Here is a 21,342-nt window from a genome sequence, read left to right as displayed (position 1 = left end):
GAAGGCATGTGCAAAGCGCCATCTTCCCTAAAGCACCAGAACAAAAAAAGAAAGTCTACTTAAAAATGAGAGGCAGAGGTCGAGAAACCAAGATGTAAGGAGACAGACATAAATTACCAAATGTCTAGATTGTTGTGGGACTGGGAGAATCTAGCTAATAGTTTGGTTGGTGGTAGAGGTGTGTGATAATGGAGTATTAAACAGAATGGTGATATTGGAGAAGAAATGACAGACTCTCCTTGCCAGCTGTAGTGCTGCAATTTCATCTCAGTCATGTTTTCTAGCAAGAACCCCTCTGGTGGGAGCCAAAATTGCATCATTGGAAGTTTGTGGGAGTTGGCACACACCAGTGGTAACCAGAGGGAATTGAAAATGGGAATATGGACAAAGAAATATGATAGCTCTCCTTTGAATAATCTGAGGACAATTTCATGCCTTTTCTGAGTCTGAGTAATGTTTTTTTTATTATTTAAGGCTGGCAATACTTCATTCTTTTCCCACTCACTTTGTTGGAGTAATAAACACTGATCATCACAAACAAAGCTGAAAAATGCTTTTGGAAATATTAGACTGTGCAAAACTTCCCACCTACCTCACCTAATAAGACTCTTCATGAACAAGTGGGTAGAATACAGCCATGAGGCAACATCTATGCGGACGTTGTGCCCCATTGCTTCACAGAAGGGATGAGCCCCTTTCCTCAGAATCTAACTACCACCATGTGCCTTGCTGCCTAAAAAAGTACTCCTCTAACTGTTCATTGTCTCTGACCTGGTTTTCTTACCTAGTTTTACTCGGTTTTATTCTATTTAACTGTTATCTTCAGGAATTTTTTCTGATATATTCTGGCATACATGAAGAGATTCAAGTCCTTTATCTATGCAAAGTACATGTGAAAACATATAGCCTTTCTACTGTTTATCTTCAGGAATTTTTTCTGATATATTCTGGCATACATGAAGAGATTCAAGTCCTTTATCTATGCAAAGTACATGTGAAAACATATAGCCTTTCTACTGTTTATCCTTAATTTTCTGACTCTATGTATTTGTTTATGAATTATCTACAAATTGGTGTTAAAGCTGAGAAAGAGTTAGGCCAAAATTGGATTAAATATGACACATCATTTCTCTATAAACTAAAAAATATAACTGATTATCCTCTTTCTTACGTCCATATTTTAAGGTATATATTTTAAGAGCTTGGATTTCCATCATAGGGAGAGCAGGTAGTCAAACACACGGCAGCACACTTATTTCCTGTGCCTGTTTGCTTTCGCCATGAGGTGATGGGAGCTACTTGGGGGCCTGGCACGGAGAGGGAAATTGAGCATAAAAGGCGAGTCCTGAAGGTCAGTGTGGAGAGAAAATCGAAGGGAATGGAATAGAGGTGGGCTGGAGGCAGCTGACCAAATTGACATTTAATGAAAGGGTGCAAGGAAGCAATGCTAGCGGGAAGTGTTTTGTCCCTTGACTGGGATGACAGGGGACTATGCTGCCCCTCTTCTGTATCAAACATAAGGGGAAATGTTTTCCATGGATGAAAGATTTGACAAGCCTGCAGATGTCAATGGGGCATCACTTAGGTGGCTTCAGGGCAGTGCCACTTGATCAGGTGAGCAGGACCCTCACCACTCCAAGGTCAAATAATAAAGAGGGGAAAGAAGATGAACTCTGGCGTGGTTTAGTTTCTTCCCTGAAGCTAGTCTCCCAGCCTCCTTGCCTCAGCAGGGCAGGCACGGTGGCTCCCGGCCTTGGTAGGTCTGCAGGCCACAGGGGACTCTGGCTGCGATAGCCCCTAACCCACGCCAGACAACGCGGCTTTCCCAAACCACGCACCCCTCTGCCTGGGCACTCCTTCGGAGAAGCACAGCCGCCTAAGCAGGGGGCCGCAGCAATGTACAGCTCTGCGCGTCCCTCCTATGAAGCTGAAACCCTCTGCCACCCCAAACCGACACAGCACTTCGGACCCCCTCCGTCTCTTCCACCACCTCGCAGGCGGTGACGGCCGCTCCTGCCCCGCGTAGGGCCTTTTGCTCGCAAATTGTCCTCTCCTCATCGGCCGCGGGGGCGGGGGCCGCGTGGGGGGGGAGTTGAAGCCGCCGCCCCGGCGCTATTTCAGGGCGGGCGGCGCTGCCCTGCACCTGTCCCGGTCCGGCCGCGGCTCTCTCCGCCCCGGCCGCGCTCCGCTGCCTCCCTGTCTCCGTTCTCAGACCCGCGCTCCCCGGGAATGGCTGATGCGGGACGTCTGGGCCCCGCTGCCGTTGGAGGGGACGAAGCCGCCGCCGATGAGTTCCGCGACATCATCCGCAGCCGGTCGGGTAGGTGCCGCTTCGCGTTGTCCTGTTGCTCGGGCGGGTGCGACGGGGCTGGCCCGGGCTGGGCTCGTCGTGGGGCGGGCGGGGGGCTCGTCGGAGGGGCGGCAGCCTGGAGGGAGGCGGGCTGAAGCCGCCCCGACGGGGGGGAACGTGGTGCAGCCCCTCAGGGGAGGGCGCGGGCGGCACTTCGAGATTAATTTTTTTGTGGTTATTTTAAGTGTTCTTTAAAAAATATTTCCATTTAGCTCAACTTTTCCTTGCGCTGTGCTGTACCGACGGGGTTGCCCGTCGGCTCGCTGGGAGCATCTCTGTGTGAGGGGAATGACGTTTGGTGCCCCTCTCCTACTACTTTAGTGTCACCGTGTGTCCCCGTCCTGTGTCCCGTCCGTCCCCCTCGCTCCGAGTGCCCCCCACCTTGAATTGTGATAAATGGGCAGGATAGTTGCCCACTTGTGTTAGCGGGGCAGGTCGCTAAAGCTGCAAATGGCAGCAGCTGTAACACTCTCCCAGAGGATAAAGATAAAGTTTCAGGTGCCTGGGCTCTTTTTGCTTCGTCTTGGAAAGAAACCAAATGCGTGGTAGTAAAGGTATTTATAGACCATTCAGTGTTTACTCATTTGCAGCACAAGTGCATGTGGTGCTACAAATTAAATTAACTCTTCTTGAAGCTGTAATGTGTTCGCCCAATAAACAAGCCTTAAAACAAGGATGTCCTTACACACTTAAATGACTTTCTTAAAACAAGTACAACACTGATAATTTTTTAAAACAGCAGAATACTTCCCCGCATTATGGAATAATTAGAGGTGCTATGGTAAGCTTGGCTTGGAAAGCGTTGGGGTGGTGGCAAGGTAAACTTACTTTGTCTGTAACAGGTTTTGTGAATGTTGTTTTTATTTTAATAGTCTATATACACTTCTACAGCAGTGTTTGGTGCTTTCCAACCAAATGCAGTTCTTGAGTTGAACATCTCTTGCTCCTGTAGCAAAATGTTTCTTCTAATATTACCAGCCTCCTGCATTTAGCATATTAACCCATTCTCCTTTAGTTTGGCATTTAAAAGAATGGCTGTGGTCCTGGTAGGAGTAAGAAGTGGTGGAGTTGGGTGACTGTTCAGGGATTTTTTTTAAGACCTGCTTTTGGCTCCCATACTATGTCTCTTTAAGTTTCTGCAGTGTGAGGAGAAGATGAAAGAAAAAAGGATTCTGGTGATCTGTCTCCCTAGTCATTCCTGGTGAGGCTGGTTATGTTACCTCTTATAGCAGCACATGTTCTGCATTCCATGTTTAGCTCACTTACAGTTTGGAGGCTATGAAATGCAGGATGAGTGCTATGCCAAGAAGAGTCCTCTTAAAGGGTTGTCCTGTTAGTGTATAACAGTGTATCTGGATGGTTGCCAGCTGAAGTGAGAGAACTTGAAGGTTGACAAAAAGGATATCTTTACGTCCACATGATTTCCAGAAAGTGAAATTGTAGTCAGTAACTTCACTGTTAGATGCTTACAGCTCTGAGCCTAGAGAGATATCTTCCCTTTTTTATTTTTTTTTTCCTATAGCTTGATTGATTCCCTCCCATTTAAAAAAAATAATTGCCAAAACCAGACATTCTCTGAAAAACTAGATGGGAAATATTACCTATGCATTTCCTAACTATCCCTTCTGCTCTCTGTTTCACTTGAAAAGTCTATCTCCAAATCAATTTTGGTGGCAATATGTCAGGTATATGGTATAATGTATAAGATCTCAAGTGGCTCTAAAATGTTATTCCAGTTTCCTGCTACAAAGTAGTACTAGAATTTAGATGTCAGCAGTAGACATGGAACAAACATTTGTGCTTCTTAATTGGACAAAATTCCCTGGTCTATTCTCTATGATGAATTAGAAACAGGATCAGTTTGAGGATCATAGGATTGTCCCAGATGTTTACAAGCCTGAAGATATGAGAAAATTCAATTTCTATGGCAATATTCATCATGGCTATACCCTTCTTTTTGTTTTCTTTTCCCCCGACAATATATCCCACAGTGATATTTCACTCCTCCTTATCTTTAACCCTTATATGTCTCTGAAATGCATCACTTAAAATCTTAATGCAGCTTTCAGGATAAATAATATACAACAAATTAATGCAGCTGTTAGCCCAAGTAAACTAAGATCTCTGTGAAATGCTATTTGCAAGCCTGAGGACAGGTTAGTTTTGTTGGGGGGGGAATTCTGTAACCTGTTACCTAGGTAAGGCATTTCTGGAGTTGGGATGCTCCATTTCTTTGAATGTGTTGCAAGTTTTAGGAAGGGCTTTCTTGAGAGTCAAATGCTGATACAGCTTCCTAAACTAGATAATAATGGTAAGGAGGCTAAACTGTTCTCAGAAGGCACTTTCTAAGCCTGCAGAAAAGATTTGGTGATTGAGTTTGTGATTTCAGTTCTTGGTGACTGAAAGTGAATCTAGTGCAGTACGTCCTTGCTAATTTAAGGCTCCTGTGTTATCTGATGCTATAAAAGAGATTGTATCCAACTATTTTTTTTTTCACACTGTTTACATTAATTTCATGCTTCAGGAATCTGTTGCTTTCTGACATAGTGTGGAGGAAAATTTACCCTCCTGAATAAAAGGCTCGACCTCTGGTAGGTGCAGATTTTGCTCTCTCATGAAACCTGATAAGGTAGAATAGGTTGATGTATTTGCCACCGTATAAATATATTCCACGCTCCTATTTTTTTGAGGTGGTCTTCAAATGCACCAATATTTTAATAAGGTGAATGGGCTCATAGAGTTAACTTTCTGTTTATTTTATCTAGAATTGACAGCAGGAGGCCTAGGTTAATGTTATAAGGAACTATTTCATGCGAGGACAAAATAAATATCTTTAAATTGGCTAATAAGCTTTAATTTTAGGGGAAGCAGGCTCTGTCAAATGCTGTTAAATATTCTTGATAAAGTAACTTCTCATAGTATATTACAGTGCAGACAAATGCTAGTGATAAGATACCTAGTAACTTGTTTAAAACTGACGAAACAGTTATTTCAGAAGTTGCCATCAGGGAACTGTAATAGAAGTGGGGTTTCTCTGTACCTCCATGAGGACACTTACTATCTCAAATACTAACTCACCATTTTTTACTTCCACTCATATGGAGTGGCTTGGGCTGCCTGAGCATTCAAGATTCACACAAATGCAGAGCTGAAGAGTGAGGAATATAAGCTGTGCTGCTGGAGAGAGGGACTTAACTAGAGAAGAATTCAGTGGTCAGTGTGGAGGCTCGATTCAGCATGTGCTTGTAATGTGATGACATAGGGGAAATAGGTGTAGGAAAAGTTATTTTTGACTCTTGTATATGGCATGGCTGATTCTAGTATGAGAAATGTGTATATAGAAATCCACTGAGATCCATAGTGAATGTTTATGGTGCTCAGCCAGTATTTTTTTTAATCACTTTTTGAGAAGTTACAGAGGTTACTTTGCATGAGTGTATTCATAGACAGAAAATCCTGGATGCTGAAGGCCTGGCGGAGGAAGAAACGACAAGGAAAAGTGAAAGCTAACAAAATCAAAGCATGTAATATCTTGAGCGAGGAAGATGGTTAACCTCTGGGGTTAAGTCTTCCATCTCTAAAGGTGTTTGATTCAGCACTTGATAGTTTTTAAGTTGAGCTTTATCCAAATGCAAGGTACTGGACTCAGTACTTTAGAGCCTGTCATAAGTCATCAGTCCAGTCATCTGTCTCATGGTCCCTTCTGGCCACAATAGTATTCATTTGTGAATCTTCTCTTATTATAAGGATATTTTCTACCTGGCTCCTTAAGTCTAATGCTTGCCATCTGAACTGAGTCTTTCATAGACTAAATGGATCACCCCGCTCCTTGGGGATATGAGACATAGGCAGAGCATCTTCCCTTTGTCTTGTATGGGAGTGCTGGTAATTCTTAAAGTTTCAGTGCTAAACCAAAACCAGAATCCATCTGGGTTTCAAGATTAGTGGGCTAAGCTTGATCCAGACAGCCGTTAAGTTAGTGCTAGCAAAAAGACAGTGTGAAACAACTGCTAATGTGAACACGTCACTTCCCAAACCATTATTAAACATGCCAATCCAGTAAGTGTAGGTCTTTCATGTATTGTACTTGATGTTACTCTTGTTGAACAAATGGAGACCATGTCTAGGGAAATGGAAGCTGCAAAGATTAATAAAATCTATCTTTGTTTTAATTTCTCTGGAGAACCTGTGGTTTCTATTGCCTAGAATTTCTTTCCTGATTATACAATAAAATACGATCTTCAAGTAATTTGGATGCTTGCTACATTAGAGTGTTTTTAAAAAACAATGTAAATACAATTCAAAACAGACTGCTTTAATTAAGCTCTAAAATGTCTGCATGACATAAATAATTTCTGATTGACTGAATGAAGATTTAGACTTCATTGTTGCAGAGCTTAGTAACTGTAGCAATGATTAGAAATGAAAAACCCTTTAACTTCTTCAGTTCATACACACCCTTTAGGAAAAGAGCTTAAGACCTCTTTTGCTCTTAGTTTGTATCACAGTTATGTAGATTTGAGGCACACTGTTGTTACTGCACGATGACTTTGCTAAAAAGAATGATTTGGTGTGGTTCTATGATTTGTGTGAGTAAGAACTTGATCCTCTTCACATTTCTTTCTGCTAAGTTGCATGACTTGAGGTTTTGACTAGAAGACAACTGTTCTGTTTTTTATATACAGAATAACAGTTGTTAGGCATTGGCACTAAATGGTGTTAACCGGGTGTCCAGAATGTATAATTAGTTTCTTTCTGTACTGTAGTAAATGGTATAGATACCATGTATAGTAACAATAGAGATAATTAAATAGGCATTTTTCTCCCATCTTTCTCCTCCTTGCTCACCTTGCCCTGCTTCAGCTTCATTGGTGTGGAAACTGTGGGTGACTAAAGCTATCAGTACATGTCCCAAATTGAATAATGCACGCCAATGCACCTCCCCTTCTCCCTCAAGCATCTGGAGACCTAACAGTTCCCCTTGCTCATTGGTGTAGAGGGAAGAGCAGAGGATGTGCTCTGCCAGTTTGGCTGAAGCATGTGTCACACTCCCCCTCCACATAGCAATGCCTGGTGAATGTTAGCGGGATGTTTGATAAGAAAACAAATGAATTGACAAATGGTTCTACATAACAAAATGTATATCCTGTATCTGAGCTGTAGTAGCTTGCTGATCAAGGAACCTTCTCTGCCAGCACAGCTCTGCTGTGCTGAGAACCACAACTTGAACATACTGGGGTGCAGGGAAGGTGTGTTCACTGTGCCCAAACATATACTGGTCATTGTCAGATTTGAAATGGTATTTGTGGAGAGCTTCAGGGCAAGAAAATAAGTGATACTGCCACTGAGTCTGTCTGTGCTTTAGTGGCATGCTGGTGTGGCATTGCCACCCTAGCTACAAAGAGTTGGACCCCCTCCAAAAATAAAAGAAATACCTTTGTGGCTGCTAAAGGCAGAGTTTTGGCTCAGAATAACAAATGCTTTGCAGTGAAGGGAAACTTGTACGTGATGTCTCTATTTCTAAAAGTTCAGCATGTGGGAAGAACTGTGGATCTTGTCCAAAATAGCTTTAGGGGCTGAACCAAGTTACTATCCGAGGTGAGAGTACAGTGTCTGTGGTCATAAAGCTCATTCATGTGTTAAAATACATATCTAATTATAAATATTTTTATATATAGAATTTGGGTTTAGACGGATATCCCTTAAGAAAAGAAAACAGTGCTGATAAATCAGAGTGAAACAATTACAATTTGCATAAAAACTTGCCCGAACAGTATAGGCAAGGCCAGGAATTAGCCTGACGTGGTTTTGTGGGACACTTATGCAAAGCAATTGTAAGACAAAAACCAGTACTGATGTGGTATCAATATCCTCCTTATCTTCATCTCACATCAGGAAATAGATTTGCTTGATCTAATAAGCAGAGTGAACTGCTGATTTTAGACTGCATGTTGGCATGTGGTGAAACCAAAAATTTCTGATAGAATTTACAGTCACAGCCTATAAATGTATGTATCAAAGATAATTTTTAAGTATATGATTTAGAGATATAAAAGAATTTCATCAGTGAAATAGAAATTATTTTGCTGAGTTGAGAACTTCATCCTATGCTTGAAAATGTACTCAAGTCAGTCTTTTGGGTTTTCTTTCCAAATAAAATTTGATTATTTATGCTTTTCTTGCTGGAATTAAGTTCTCAGCTTGTCTTATTTTTTCTTTTATTTTGAGATATTTCCATTATTTCTATTACACTTGACAGGCTTTATTTCTTTTTGCTAGAAGAAGCTAACCTTGCACCATATAGTCTCATCATCTTGGTACAGTTGAAGTACTCTCTAGACTGAAATTCACTTTTTGTGTAAATACATGGATTTTTTTCCCCCCTTGTTATGCTTTTAAAACGCATGGGATTTGGCATGCTCAGAAGTGCTGATCATTTACATCTTCTGTTAGTACTCAGTCATTTCAGTTTGAACAGAACCGAAGGGGAGGGAATCACTCCTAAAAGCATCACCAAAATGTCTGATAACTTAACTCCTTCTAAGCAGTAGTCTCTTTGCTTAAAAGTGAGATTTTTTTTCTTAATGGTAAAAGGTCATTAAACAGTTTAGCTAAGATATGAAATTTAGTATCATGCACTTGAAAAATCTGTTTTAATTTTCTGCCTGCTGTATACTGTTGCCTTGGCAACAATATTTTTGTATGCTAAAGAAGTTCTGATTTTTCTCAAATGTAAATGCCTAAAACACTATAGGTTTCTTAAACTAGCTTTAGAACTGCAACATCTGTAAACGATTAGCATTTTAGTTAAATGCAGGCATGTGAATTCTTGCTTGTGTACTACAGCTGATTTTATTCTGTAGATACATAATCACATCTTATGATTGACTTGTTGGACATTCAAAGTAATGAGTTTATTTTCGTTTAAGGAGTTCTCCTGCAATTTGAGAGAATTCAGCACTTGTTCTGTCTCTCCCTTTTTAAGGCAGGAATCATCACTGACTTGAATCAAGTCGTGCCTTGTTAGAGATCAGCAGTGGAGGAAAAAACCCACCATCCTGACTTTAAGCAAGTTTAAATTATGTCTTCATTGACAAAGCTAACCTGCTTCCTACCACCTACTAGTGTCTGCCTGTGTGGTGCCGCATCCATTGCTGAATCTATGTAGTTACTTTATTGAAAATACCATCTCTTATTTCTAGAGCTTGATGGGCAATATGCAATTTGTATAATCTGGTAGAAGTATTGTGTTGAAATTCAAGGTTAGTTTTATGATGTCATCCTATATGACTGCTATCAAGAGCACAATGTGATTGAGTTGTGCTGCAGCATGCAATTAGATACCATAAACAGTATTATCTACATAAAGTCTCGGAGGTGGTTGCTGTACTGCTTCGAAAGTGCACTTTGGCTTGGATATTGAAGCCATAGTCTGGATCATCATCTTTGAGTATCAATCTGTTTCTTTGGCAGATAATACACTGGTTAACTAACTTATTTTCTTGTTTGGAAGACTGATTGAATTATCAAGAAATAAACACTAACTAAAGCAAGCTTTTTTTTTTTTGTGGCTTGCAAAAGCTCTTTGCACCTCCTATGCAGTCAATGTGTGTGGTCCTTATCAGAAAGGAAGTGAACTGTCACCAAATTATTTAGGGTGTTTTTCGTGTCTATCAATCTTCATTTTCATCTCATACAAGGAGAAAAAGGTGAGGGGAGAAAGGGGGAAGTGGGAAGCAAGTCAGACTTCTCCTAGACGTAGTGTTCTACCTAAGTTGAAGATAATGGTGGAGGGGAGGAGAAGCTGTAAAGAATAAGAATTAATGAAAATGTCTGGATGAGCTGTAGTTCTCAAATAAACTTGCTGTGAAGGAAGTCTGGCATTTTATTCAAAAAGCAAGGCATATTTAAGGAAATCTGAATTTTATCTGAGTGGTGTATTAACAAGCAATCATTCAAGGGAAACTTGTTTAGCTATGATTTCATGACTTGGAGGGAGGGAGTCTGTTCTTTAATGCCAAGGCAAACTTGTTATTTTGATTTTAGGAATTTATCAGACTATTTGCAAATGGATTAATATGACATGCAAGCTTTGTCATATGATTAGTGGAAGTAGGCAAGCATAATAAAGGTTGTTATATAAATTTGTATTTAAAAGTGGTTTTATTCTTGATGGCCCACGTCTGTTGCAAACCACTTTCATGGGCTGCCTTCAGCCTTGTAGGGTGTCTCTAAAGTGTGAAACGTGACTCTGTTACATCTATGACCTAAACCTATTTCTTTAGTCCCAAGTGTGCCTTACAATGCTAGAGGCATCCTCTCTAGACACTCTAGCATCACAGTAAACACACATTCCTCAAACCAACAGCCAGGAAAACAAAGTCTTCTATACAGCACTTTCGTTTCTGTGTTGTTTTTTCCTCCTACGATAAACCCTAATTGAATTAGCCTAATTGTGTGATCTTTCCCCTTCTACCTCAAGTGTAATGTTTTCATGAACCCTAGAGGGAAATAACTAAGGATTGGCAATGTGCACTTGCAAAATATTATATTCTTCATCTGATTGTTAACCACCTCCTCAGAAGGATTTCTGGTTGTTGTGGAAATTAAGTTGCATGGATTTAACAAATGATAACTTCATAACTATGCGGCTCTGGAAAATTTTCACTAGTTACTGCTGGTCTCCAGCTTGCCTGAAATGTCAGTGTGCTATAAAAAAAAAAAAGTGGCTCTGTAGAGGACTTGCTGCTTGCTTGGGGCTCTTTCCTCGCAGGTTCCTGCTCCCAACAGATCTACTACTATCTGATCTACTGTGTGAAGAAACTTTCTGATCTGCTTCCCAATTCATCTTGGACTTCCTAAATCTATGTTAATGCAGTCACATTTTTTCTTTCCTCTTTGTGGTGATGATGGCCAGTGACAGCAATAATGGCGGTAATGTTAGAAGATGCCCCATGCTATGGGATGACTACCAGGTGCTTTGTTGGTTATCCGTAACAGAAGAGAGTTACAGGTTAAGGCCTGACAGTACTGCACTGAAATATGCTACTTGCTCCTCATCTGCATGCTGGCTTGATCAGAGCTGTGCAATGTGGATGTAACCTGAGGCTGCTTCTATTGAGGTAGGCTCCTGCACTTCCAGACTCTGAAAGTAATCAGGAGAGAATTTGTTTCATTAGAGATAATTAAAGGAAACACTAACTACTAATTGGATATAATGTCCTTCAGTAGAAATTGCTATTTTTTCCCTAATCCCTGGGGAAAGAAACCCAAGAACTACTTGTTTGAACATAACCTGGTGAGTAAATGTGATGGCCCTTAACCAGTCTTCTCCCTTTGTGCTGAGCTATCCTATAGGATCTTGTCTAGAATTGTGGTCTTATGAGTTTCTACCAGGTGTCCTGTTAAAAAAAAAAAGAAATGCATCCACAAAAGGAATGTAAGATTGACTTGCATGGCAATGTAGAAAATTATTGCATTGCCATTGGTTGATGGTTAAACAGAGGCATAGACAATACTAATACATTCCTGCCAAACTGACAGGTCAATTAAACCCCATGCAGCTGAGACAGTTCCCTTTCATCAAGATTTCAAGGCATATGTGACTTCCTTGAGATAATGAATTAGTAACTGGGAATGGAATATCAAATAGCAAAACTCTTTTCATTCTTTCAACTCTTAATACACATCATCCTCCCATTCCCTCCACGCCCCACAAAACTTTTACCAAAAGTCAGCTACAGTAGATGTGTTTTTGGTCCCCTCCCCACCTTAGAAATTTGATCTAAAAAAGAAAAATCTCGACTGACTCACTTAGACTTATGTAAAATGTTCTGCTGGAAAATTCTTAGTGATGTGATATGTTAGGATTTCAATCATCTGTTGTGGGAAAGAAGAGAAGGTACAGTGCATAGACACATGACAACTGCAGTCAACTAATTCATATTCAAAACATAAGCACTCATCAGGAACAGTTTAAAGCCTCTGAAAATCTGTAATAGTTTTAAAAGCTTCAGTGTTTAAGTTTTATGAAAGCGTTTTTTTTGTGGCTAGGCCTTTTAAAACAATTAGTTCTGTTTAATATCAATATCTTTCATATCTTGTAGCTATTGTAACTTCAAAAATATTTGGTGTAAACCATTCACTTACTGAAATTGTTTTGCAAATTATTAATTATGTAAGTTACAATTGTGAAAGAGGATGCTTAAGTATGAACAAGTATAAGCACTGAAATCACAACTTAATTATAATAGATGAGCTTAATGCTCCTTATTCCAAGATGTTATACCTTCTAAGCATCCTAAACAGGCAGTGTTATTGATCAATCAAACCAGAGATCTGATATTTAAAGTGAGTGCTTTGTCTTACACGAGTGCTTCTTCTACAGCTGTCAAAGATTCTTCAGTAGAACGATTCTTTATTTTATTTGAAATTAGAGTATATTTTGCAGTTACTTTTTTTTTTTAAGAAAGAAGAATAAAGTTCACCAAGAATAACATCCATGAGAGCCAAGCTTCACCTAAATTTGTGATTAATTGCCATTATATGCCATAACAGGGACTGTAGAACCTTCTACTCAATATAAGTCTGCAGAAAATCTCTAAAAATCTTCATGTTCTAAGTATAAAAGAACCAGAAAACCTCTCCTTGCTTCCCAGTCTGGGAAAAAAAGATTAACTGAGTTTCCTGGCCATAACAGCGTGCTGTCCCACAGTTCTGACTCGCAGTGTTAATTGATTACTGTTAATCTACTTGTAAGGAAGCAAAATAAATCTGCATTATATTTCAAATGTAAATGGTCATTCTCTGATTAAATGAAACATTACTTCATATTCACACTCTGAACCTAATCTACTTGACCAGCCTTTCCTTTGACTTCAGAGGATGATTCAGCATGTGTACCTGCCTCCAGGGTACATGTCACTGCTATGTACCTCAGACCATGGCTTATGGTATCATCAGAGTTGAAGTTCCTGTCAGAACTTCATGCTACTTGCTGAAGTTAGCAATCCTTACAAGTAAACTTAACTCTAGCACAGACTGTTTTTTTAATTTTTTCAGTGTGGCTGCCAGCAGCCTGAACTGTAGGCTGAACACTTTGACATGTTGGTCCTAGCCACTAGACTGTTCAAAAAATAGCATGATTGTAGCTGTTGGCACTTCTGGAAACACAATACCTTGTGAACAATATTGTATTGTAAAAAAAAAAAAGGGGATGTAGTAGTACCCAAGTGACTGAAAGTAGTGGGTGGTTGAGTATTCTAGTAAGTGAGATTCTAGTAGAGAAGGGAAAGGCATGCTTGTTGCAAATGCTCTGGCTATGGTTTGTTGCCAAAACACTATTAATAAAGGAGAGATGAAGACTTAAAATAGACAAATGTATTCCCTGTATATAACACCATGAAAGACTGGCAGATATTGTTGAGTGTTGTATTAGTTTAAGAAAAAATCTGAAGCTGTAACCACTAAATACCACTAGAACAAGTGTATCCTATCTTCTTCTTCGTAGATAGGTAGAAAACTTATGAAGTGAAAGGTATAGTACATTAAAACTAAATTAATTGATAGTGACTGGATGGGAAGGAATATGCAGTTCTTTAGTGTCTCAGGCATGTGTGATATATACATATGCTCACTGAGGAAGAGAAAGAAAAGTTTAATTTCACTTCTGTTTCATTATTGAATTACATAAAAATATTTAATTAGAATGCTGCTGGCAGCAGTTTATAGTGTGCTTGACAAAGTAAAAAGCAACTTGGCATATTTTTGCTCTTAGAACTTCAAGTGGTAAATCACTTAAATCCAATTAGATCCTAAAACTGGCACTGGAATTAAACCTGGTGGTTTTTTTCTTTTTTGCATAGGAGTTTACCTGTGTAGGAACTGACTTCAGAGTCATTTCATGCAGATGTGTGACTGGAATGAGGATACCTGTTTAGAGTGTGGTTGTGAACCAGAAATTGCATTGGTTTACCTTCAGTATGTATGCAGCTTCTTTAATGAAATGATGAACAAAGTACATAATCCTGAATACACTGAAAGGCATTAAAAGCTGTGAGTTTTCAAAGTATAATTCTACAAAGTACTCCATGATAGTTCCAAAAGGATGGAAAGTGGCTTAGTAATAACACCAGACAGTTCCCTCTGCACTCAGGGGTGCATTCCTACCAGCACTCATGGATTTGAGGGTGTCCAGTTTGCCTAGTAGATCCCTTACCCAGTCCTCTTCAACTAAGGCAAGGTCCTCCTTTCTCCATCTTCCGGGGACTGGGCTTCCTGAGGGCTAGCCTTAGAAGTAAAGACTAAAGCAAAGATGTTCAATAGTACAGCCTTCTCTGCATCCTCCTCTGTCAGAGTACTCACCTTGTTCAGCAGTGGGATCACATTCTCCCCAATCTTCCTTTTGCTGCTGATACACTTGAGGAAGCCCTTCTTGTTGTCCCTTACATCCCATGTCAGATTTAACTCAAAGAGGTCTTTAGCCTTCCTGGTTTCATCCTTGCATGCTCTGACAACATTCCTATGCTCTTCTTAAGTGACCAGGCTCCCTTTCCACATTCCATAGGCTTCCTTCTGAGTTGTTTCAGAAGCTCCTTATTCATCCATGAAGGCCTTTTATCACACCACCCCTCGAATCTTTCAGTTTAAAGTCCTGTTTACCAAGTTGCCCAACATATTCCCAAAGATTAGTGCCTTCCCTTGTGCGTTCTATCTCAACCTTACCAGATTAGTCATCAAAGAAAGTCTTGTTTTCGTGAAAGCTGAAACCTTCCTGACAGCACCAACCATGTAGCCAGGAGTTGACTTGCATTATTAGTCTCTTTCTGCCTGCCTCCTTTCCTCTGACTGGTAAAATGAATGAGGAGATAACTTGGAGCGCACTATTATTCACTTGTTCCTGCAGGGTGTTACAGTCTTGATTTTGCTCAGGTTAAATTAATATATTTTTAATGACTCCACTGATCAGCATATCTTTAAGATTTTTACCCCAGAAGGAATAAAGTTCACTGACTTGTGATTTGGTGTAATCTGTTATTTTCAGGTATATGTTTCTAGCAATAACTATGGTAGGCTCTCTTGTTTAAGAGGACTTAATTTTCTTTTTTGCAGGAAATGTGTCTCTTAGTATTTAATATCCATAGTTTTCAGATGAATGCATCTTAATTAAAATTGTTGATCTGAGTAAAGAGTTCATACTAGCTTAAACATAATAGCTAATTGATATGTCTAAGATGTTGTTTGGAGAGAAATTAAAAAAAAACCCCTATATAAACTAGTACAGAATAGCAAATTCATCCTCCTTTAGTCAGGGTCATGTTTACATCTGTTCCTAGTTCCATCAATACATTTTGACTTCTAGAGCATCAGTTTCATGACAGAACACCTGTGCTGTGCTTCTTTGCTTAACAGAGGTAATGCAGAGATGACTTTATCATGCCCTTGAATTATCTCGGTATATGCCTTATCAAAAATGATACAGGTGTAATAATACTTTAGAGAAAGATCTGCAATAGTAACGCACAGTACCCGTTCATTTTGTCTTTTTCCTCCTTTGTCAAACTTTAATAAACCCAAGTGCTAGTAGAGTTGGAGGGAGTGCATACGCGAGATGCAAGTTGCCCTTTTTCAATAACATGTTTATTAATCAGAATGTGTAGAATGTTTTCATTCCTGATTAAGCTGGTTTCTGTTTTGCCATAGAAGCATAATCTCTTTAACCACAGGAAAACTGATATACGTTAAATCTCTGTCCTCTTGGAGTAGGAGACTGCTCTATAAATGTTTCCTGAATTTGATTATACTTTACAAAAAAGCATGTATATCTGTATAACACTGATGTGTAATGTACTGAAATGGAGACTGATGCATGTGAGAAGAGCCAAAGCTTTTAGCGGCATTTTCCCTCTGGATGCTGAATCTTTTTAGAAACATTTCTGTCTTGCAACCCTCTGAATGTAAACTTCTATACTGAGAAGAACAAGGACAGGAATTATAATGGTAATGGTGGTCAGATGAGTGTGGGAATCTGTGGTTTTCTTCCCAGGTCAGCTCTTTTCTGCTAGTGAGGATTGGGCAAGTCCTGTTGTCTGGTCTCACTCTCAAACTGTATTTGAAAAAAAAAAAAACAAAAAACACTTGAGGGAGTGTTTTGGGAACATGTGTGTGTTTAGTGGTTTTTTTTTTTTCCCCCTGATTAGTACATCTCAATACCAGAGATGCATTAACAGTTCTATTGCCTTTTGTAGTATAGTACAATAAATAAGTAGCTGGCTAGTAAACTGTAAAGGAGACAACATGTACTTAAACATGGAAAAGATAGCATAGAAAAAAATCCTTTCTTTCAGGAAGACAAACCATTATCCTGATGAGATTTTTGTGATTTTATTTTTTTTTTTAAGCCCTATAATTGAAATTATTTGGCTATAATGAATCTTTGATATTTGTGAAGAACAAGAAGGAAGACTCTCACTCTCATTCACTAGCAGTGCTGAAAAATAAGGATCAAGCGGTGTCTGTTACTTTGCTTTCTATGCATAGCTGAAGCTCTGCACTTGGGGGCTCATATTTAGGATTGGCAGTGGAGGTACCACATTCTTAAGTTAAGCTTTGCACAATTTTTGTAATGCTTTCAGGGATAAAGTAACATGCTGACTTATGAATGCAGCCTTTAAAAATACTCCAGCAAATGTTAGTAGCGGTAACGTCTTTTTGAGGAGAAGTGGAGATTGGGCTGAAAGAAGCAATATCACGTGAAGAACAACATAAATGAGCCTGCATAAGTCTGTATCCTGTCCAGTTCTTGGGAGAAGTGTCCCAGACCTCTTTGTTACCCAACATACTTGTGATTTTAAGTGTTATATGAAGAAGCAGAGTAAAGGTTGTGAAATCTGTAGGGATAGATACACAAACAAAAAAAGTGAGTCATTTCCAGGAATGGAAGTGGCTTTTAGTCAAGTGACCAAAGAAAGGCAAGAAGATGTTAGAAAATTCCAAAGTGTATGTGTAAGATGAGGCATTGCAGTGTTATGGATAGTTCTGTAACGCATTAAGAATATAGACTTATAGGATCCCAACCCTTCAGAAAAAGAAGGGAGGGAAATTGTGCAGATGATACTGCAGTAATGGATGTTAGCCTAAACCTTCTCTATGTCCAGTAGAGGAGTATGGAGCTGTAATTTAATTGTATAAAAATCTGAAGAGCAAAACCACTCTGGTTTAAAGAAGTCTTTGTAAATGAGAATTTTATTTGCAGAACCACATCTCCTGCTGTCAAGTTGCACAGCAGGTTATGATACTAATCCTACTTAAATGGTTATATAACCAATTAGTGGTAGGTGTTATCAACTTGCTGTAGCCTCAGAAGAGTTTAGTATTCAAGTAACGTGTTGTTTGTGGAGAAGGTTGCATGGTAAAGGATGTGGATTAGAATTTTGGTCATGTTTCTCTTTTATTATAAAATTGTCTCTATTGCTAAATGCATTTTCTAACTAAATTTTCTAGCAATAGCTACATATAATGTGGAATTCTTGAATAAAAAATTCTAAGCTCCTGTCCTTATAGTTCTTATGTCAGAAGGCAGCCAGCTACTTGAAAAGACACTGTATTATCCTAGAACTAGCTGTACCAATTGGATAATAAAAATCCTGTCTAGTAGTGAGAGAAGCTTAAAAAAGGGGGAAATAGTGTAAATATCTTCATAGCATGGAAAACTGGATCCTCATTGTTTCTCGAGATGGTTCTTACCAGAAGACACCAATATCTTTCTTGCAGTAATTTTCCAGTAGCATAAAACTAGGAAATGTAAGTTTTGCAGAGTGAAAATACTTTATGGGAAATGAGCTTCTTTGGTTTAGAAATGAACTATGTAGGTTGCTTGTGGCTGACCTCTTGAGGAGTAACTGGCCTGTTTGAGTTCATAAAGGGCTGATACTTCATGACTATTCCTTCAGTAAGTGACATTATATTTATCTTAATTGAAGCTTGGAAGTTACTTGATTAGAGGATAAGGCTTTCTAAGGCTGATGTTTACTGTCATGCTCTTAATATTTACTCCATAAATCTCAACGAAATGTCAGCGTGCTGCAGATGAAACTTTTTGAGCACGTTCTTTTAAAGCAAAAGATCTGAGACTCTTGGAGTGTTGGACTGTTTATTTTTTTTTTAAAGCCTTAGAGTGCATTCTAGGGAATATACTGGCACTTTTGACCCTTTCTATATTGCAGATGTTGAATGTATTGAAATGTAGCATGAGACTTGAAAAACTACACAGTTTTAATAGTTAGTGCTACAATGAGCAAACCCTACGGAGTTGTATTTTCAAAAGCAAACAAAAACCACCAAAAACCCAACCAAACCCCTTTAATTCAGAGCTGTTGGATGTAGAGCTTCTATGTACTTGCCTGTTCTCTGATGGAAGCTATTGAAGGCAGATCCAAACACTTCCGGTTAACTTCTGCTGCTGTGTCCATAAGGATTGGCTGGAATGCAGTAGGACTCTGTTGATAAGAAAAGGCAAATCATTCTTTTGTATAGTAGAGTTGATATTTTAAATTAGAACTTCAGATTGTTGTCATTTTTTTACTGTAATTTAAAAGCCAGTTAGTTGTATAGTAAGCCCATGTAGCCTGACTTCTGGCAATGAGGTGGAGCTCCTTCCTACCTACAGGCCTACATGAGTGCAGTTTGACTGACAGATAAATGTAGCCTATGCTATCTGGAGGTGATGTAGACTTAAAGTTTATTAGAGTAGGGAAGGAAAATTTCTCGGTCTTAGGTCTGCTTTACAATTTTTGTGGTTTTCAGTTACATTATCCACCCTTACAAAATATGTACTCAAGTATAGCAGTGTAAGCAGTTCAATTTTAATAGCTCTTGCTGGAAGAGGTTAAGAAGAAAATATGGAAAAATCTATTCATCTTTGGAAACATTTCTTGAAATGCTTTTTCATAACAAGTTGTTTAAATATTTAATGCAATGTAAACATATCTATTTTACAAGGAATAATTTCATTAAATAACCAAAGCAGATGCATATATATTTTATGACAGAGGACTGGAAGGTGCTTATCTATAGAAGAGAAAATGTATTCTATAAAATGATTGGATAAATAGATATGTAAGTTTCTAGTTTGCAAGCGCTCTCTCTGAAGCATTAATGGGACTGCAGACCTCAATCTTTGAAGCAGAGTATTTTAAATCTGCAAACTCCACGGGGTATATATCATAAGTTAGTATATGCACATAGTAGTGCATTTGCATTGTGACTTTCACTCTTGCATACATATGTGCACAATTGGAACTCTCATGAGGAATGTGATTTACAAGCTAGTGAAATTCTCTAGGCTATAAATTTTTGAAAGAAACTGCTTGTTCAAGGTTCATATGCTGTATGTCTTTCTGTGGCCTGCTTTCTCAAATGTTCTTTACCCTGAACCTTTCTTACTCACGGGTATACTAACAGAGGGATCTCTTTATTTACCATCTCTGTTGTAAATACTGCTCTCAGATCCCCGCTTGCTTCCCTTCTTTGATGTTTCCTATAGTGCATTTACATATGCGGTAGCTTGTTGCCATACTGTTGCTTGCCCTGAGTTGTGGCACTTGTTCTGAGTCTGACTGGTAGTGACAGCCTTTTTCACTTGCTAGATCACATATTTCTGGTTTGTAGTGTGTAGTTATGCACATCTATGAGACTACACTAACCATAGCTACAGGGTTATGCTTCTCTGCTTCTGATGTTTTGCATAGACAGTACTGGATCTCTGAAGTAGGAGCAACAGGAAGAGAGTTTATAATAGAGTTAAAGGGAATTCTTGAACTGTAAAAGTGACAAAGACTGCTTCTGTCCTAACCCAATGTACAAGTTCACTTTGAATTCATTTGACAAAAGCACTTTCTGGTCAGTAACATCTACAAAACTGTTATTTCCCTTTAGACTATAATCCTAGCTGGAGTATATTTTGCCCCTTTAGAGTCCTACTTTAAATGCCATGAGATATGTTACTTTCTGAAAGGAAAGCCAACTGTATTTGATACCACTCTAGCCTGTTACATTCCCTCTGAATCTCTTATAGTCAGGAGTGAAATATACATGGAGCAGTAAGTTGTGATGCTGTGTACAAGCAGATGGAACTTGTTACGGCTCACCTATGGGTTTCTTCCCGTCAAAACTGTTTATGCCCCTTTCTTCACAATTACCTCTTACTGCACCTCTGGAGTCTAATTTCAGCCAAGGAGAAAATAACTGAAAGAAGGGTGAAATGAAGTTCTCTACTAGAGTTAGTGTTTTTACATCCACTAACTGTATAACTGGCCTACTTGTTGACATGAAGGAAAATGTCATGAGGAAATGAATAGCAAGTCTTGGCCGTCATTCAGCACAGCAACCCTGTGACAGCTGAGACTGCAATGTGTGTTGTAAGCTCTTTACTCTCTTTCCATCTTCCACCCCTTGCCCAAATTACACTACCTTTGATAAAACACTACCCTTAGTCTTGCAATTTTTTTTTTTCTTTTTTTTTCTTTTGTTGTTCTATGAAGCTTGATTTCACACTTATTTATGACCCTTTTCCCTGCTGCCTCTCCTGCACTGGAATGAGTGGGAGTGTAGTGTTGCCTTCTATAAAATACAAATGGAATTGATGTCATAAAATCGTGGTAATGGGAAGAAGCTTTTAAAATAGTTTTTGGGTTTTTTTGAACTTCTGTACTTCAGAGACTTGGTTTAGTACTTGAAACATCTTGGAATGTTTTCCTGTTTGGTTTTTTTTTTTAACCCAGAAGAACTGAGAACTTAATTTTGAATATATTAGCACCTCTTAACATTTGGGTTTTATTGGAGCAATTCATAGATGGTTATACCTAATGTATAATTCATTTAAATGGCTGTAAGAGTCCACAATATAGTGACTATTATAATTGAATGTTGCCAGGTAAGCCTTCAGTTGTGACTGATTCAGCAGCAGTAGCAGCGCTGTGGGTATGGTCAGCCTC

General features: G+C 39.0%; 1 protein-coding gene across 8 annotated transcripts in view; it reads left to right on the top strand.

Moving 5' to 3' along the window:
• Positions 1-2,202: 2,202 nt before the first annotated feature.
• Positions 2,203-21,342, top strand: part of DMD (dystrophin) — a 1,219,670-nt gene continuing 1,200,530 nt past the window's right edge. For all 8 annotated transcript variants that reach the window (XM_061999893.1, XM_061999885.1, XM_061999868.1 and 5 more), the window contains exon 1: positions 2,203-2,320. In XM_061999893.1, coding sequence (XP_061855877.1) covers positions 2,230-2,320 — 91 coding nt within the window. In that variant the 5' untranslated portion in view covers positions 2,203-2,229. The remainder of the gene's footprint in view (positions 2,321-21,342) is intronic.

Source organism: Colius striatus, chromosome 1 (genome assembly GCF_028858725.1).
Source record: "Colius striatus isolate bColStr4 chromosome 1, bColStr4.1.hap1, whole genome shotgun sequence".
NCBI classification, from domain to species: Eukaryota; Metazoa; Chordata; class Aves; order Coliiformes; family Coliidae; genus Colius; species Colius striatus.
Note: the sequence above shows the minus strand (reverse complement) of the source record. Positions and strands in the feature narration are given on the sequence as shown.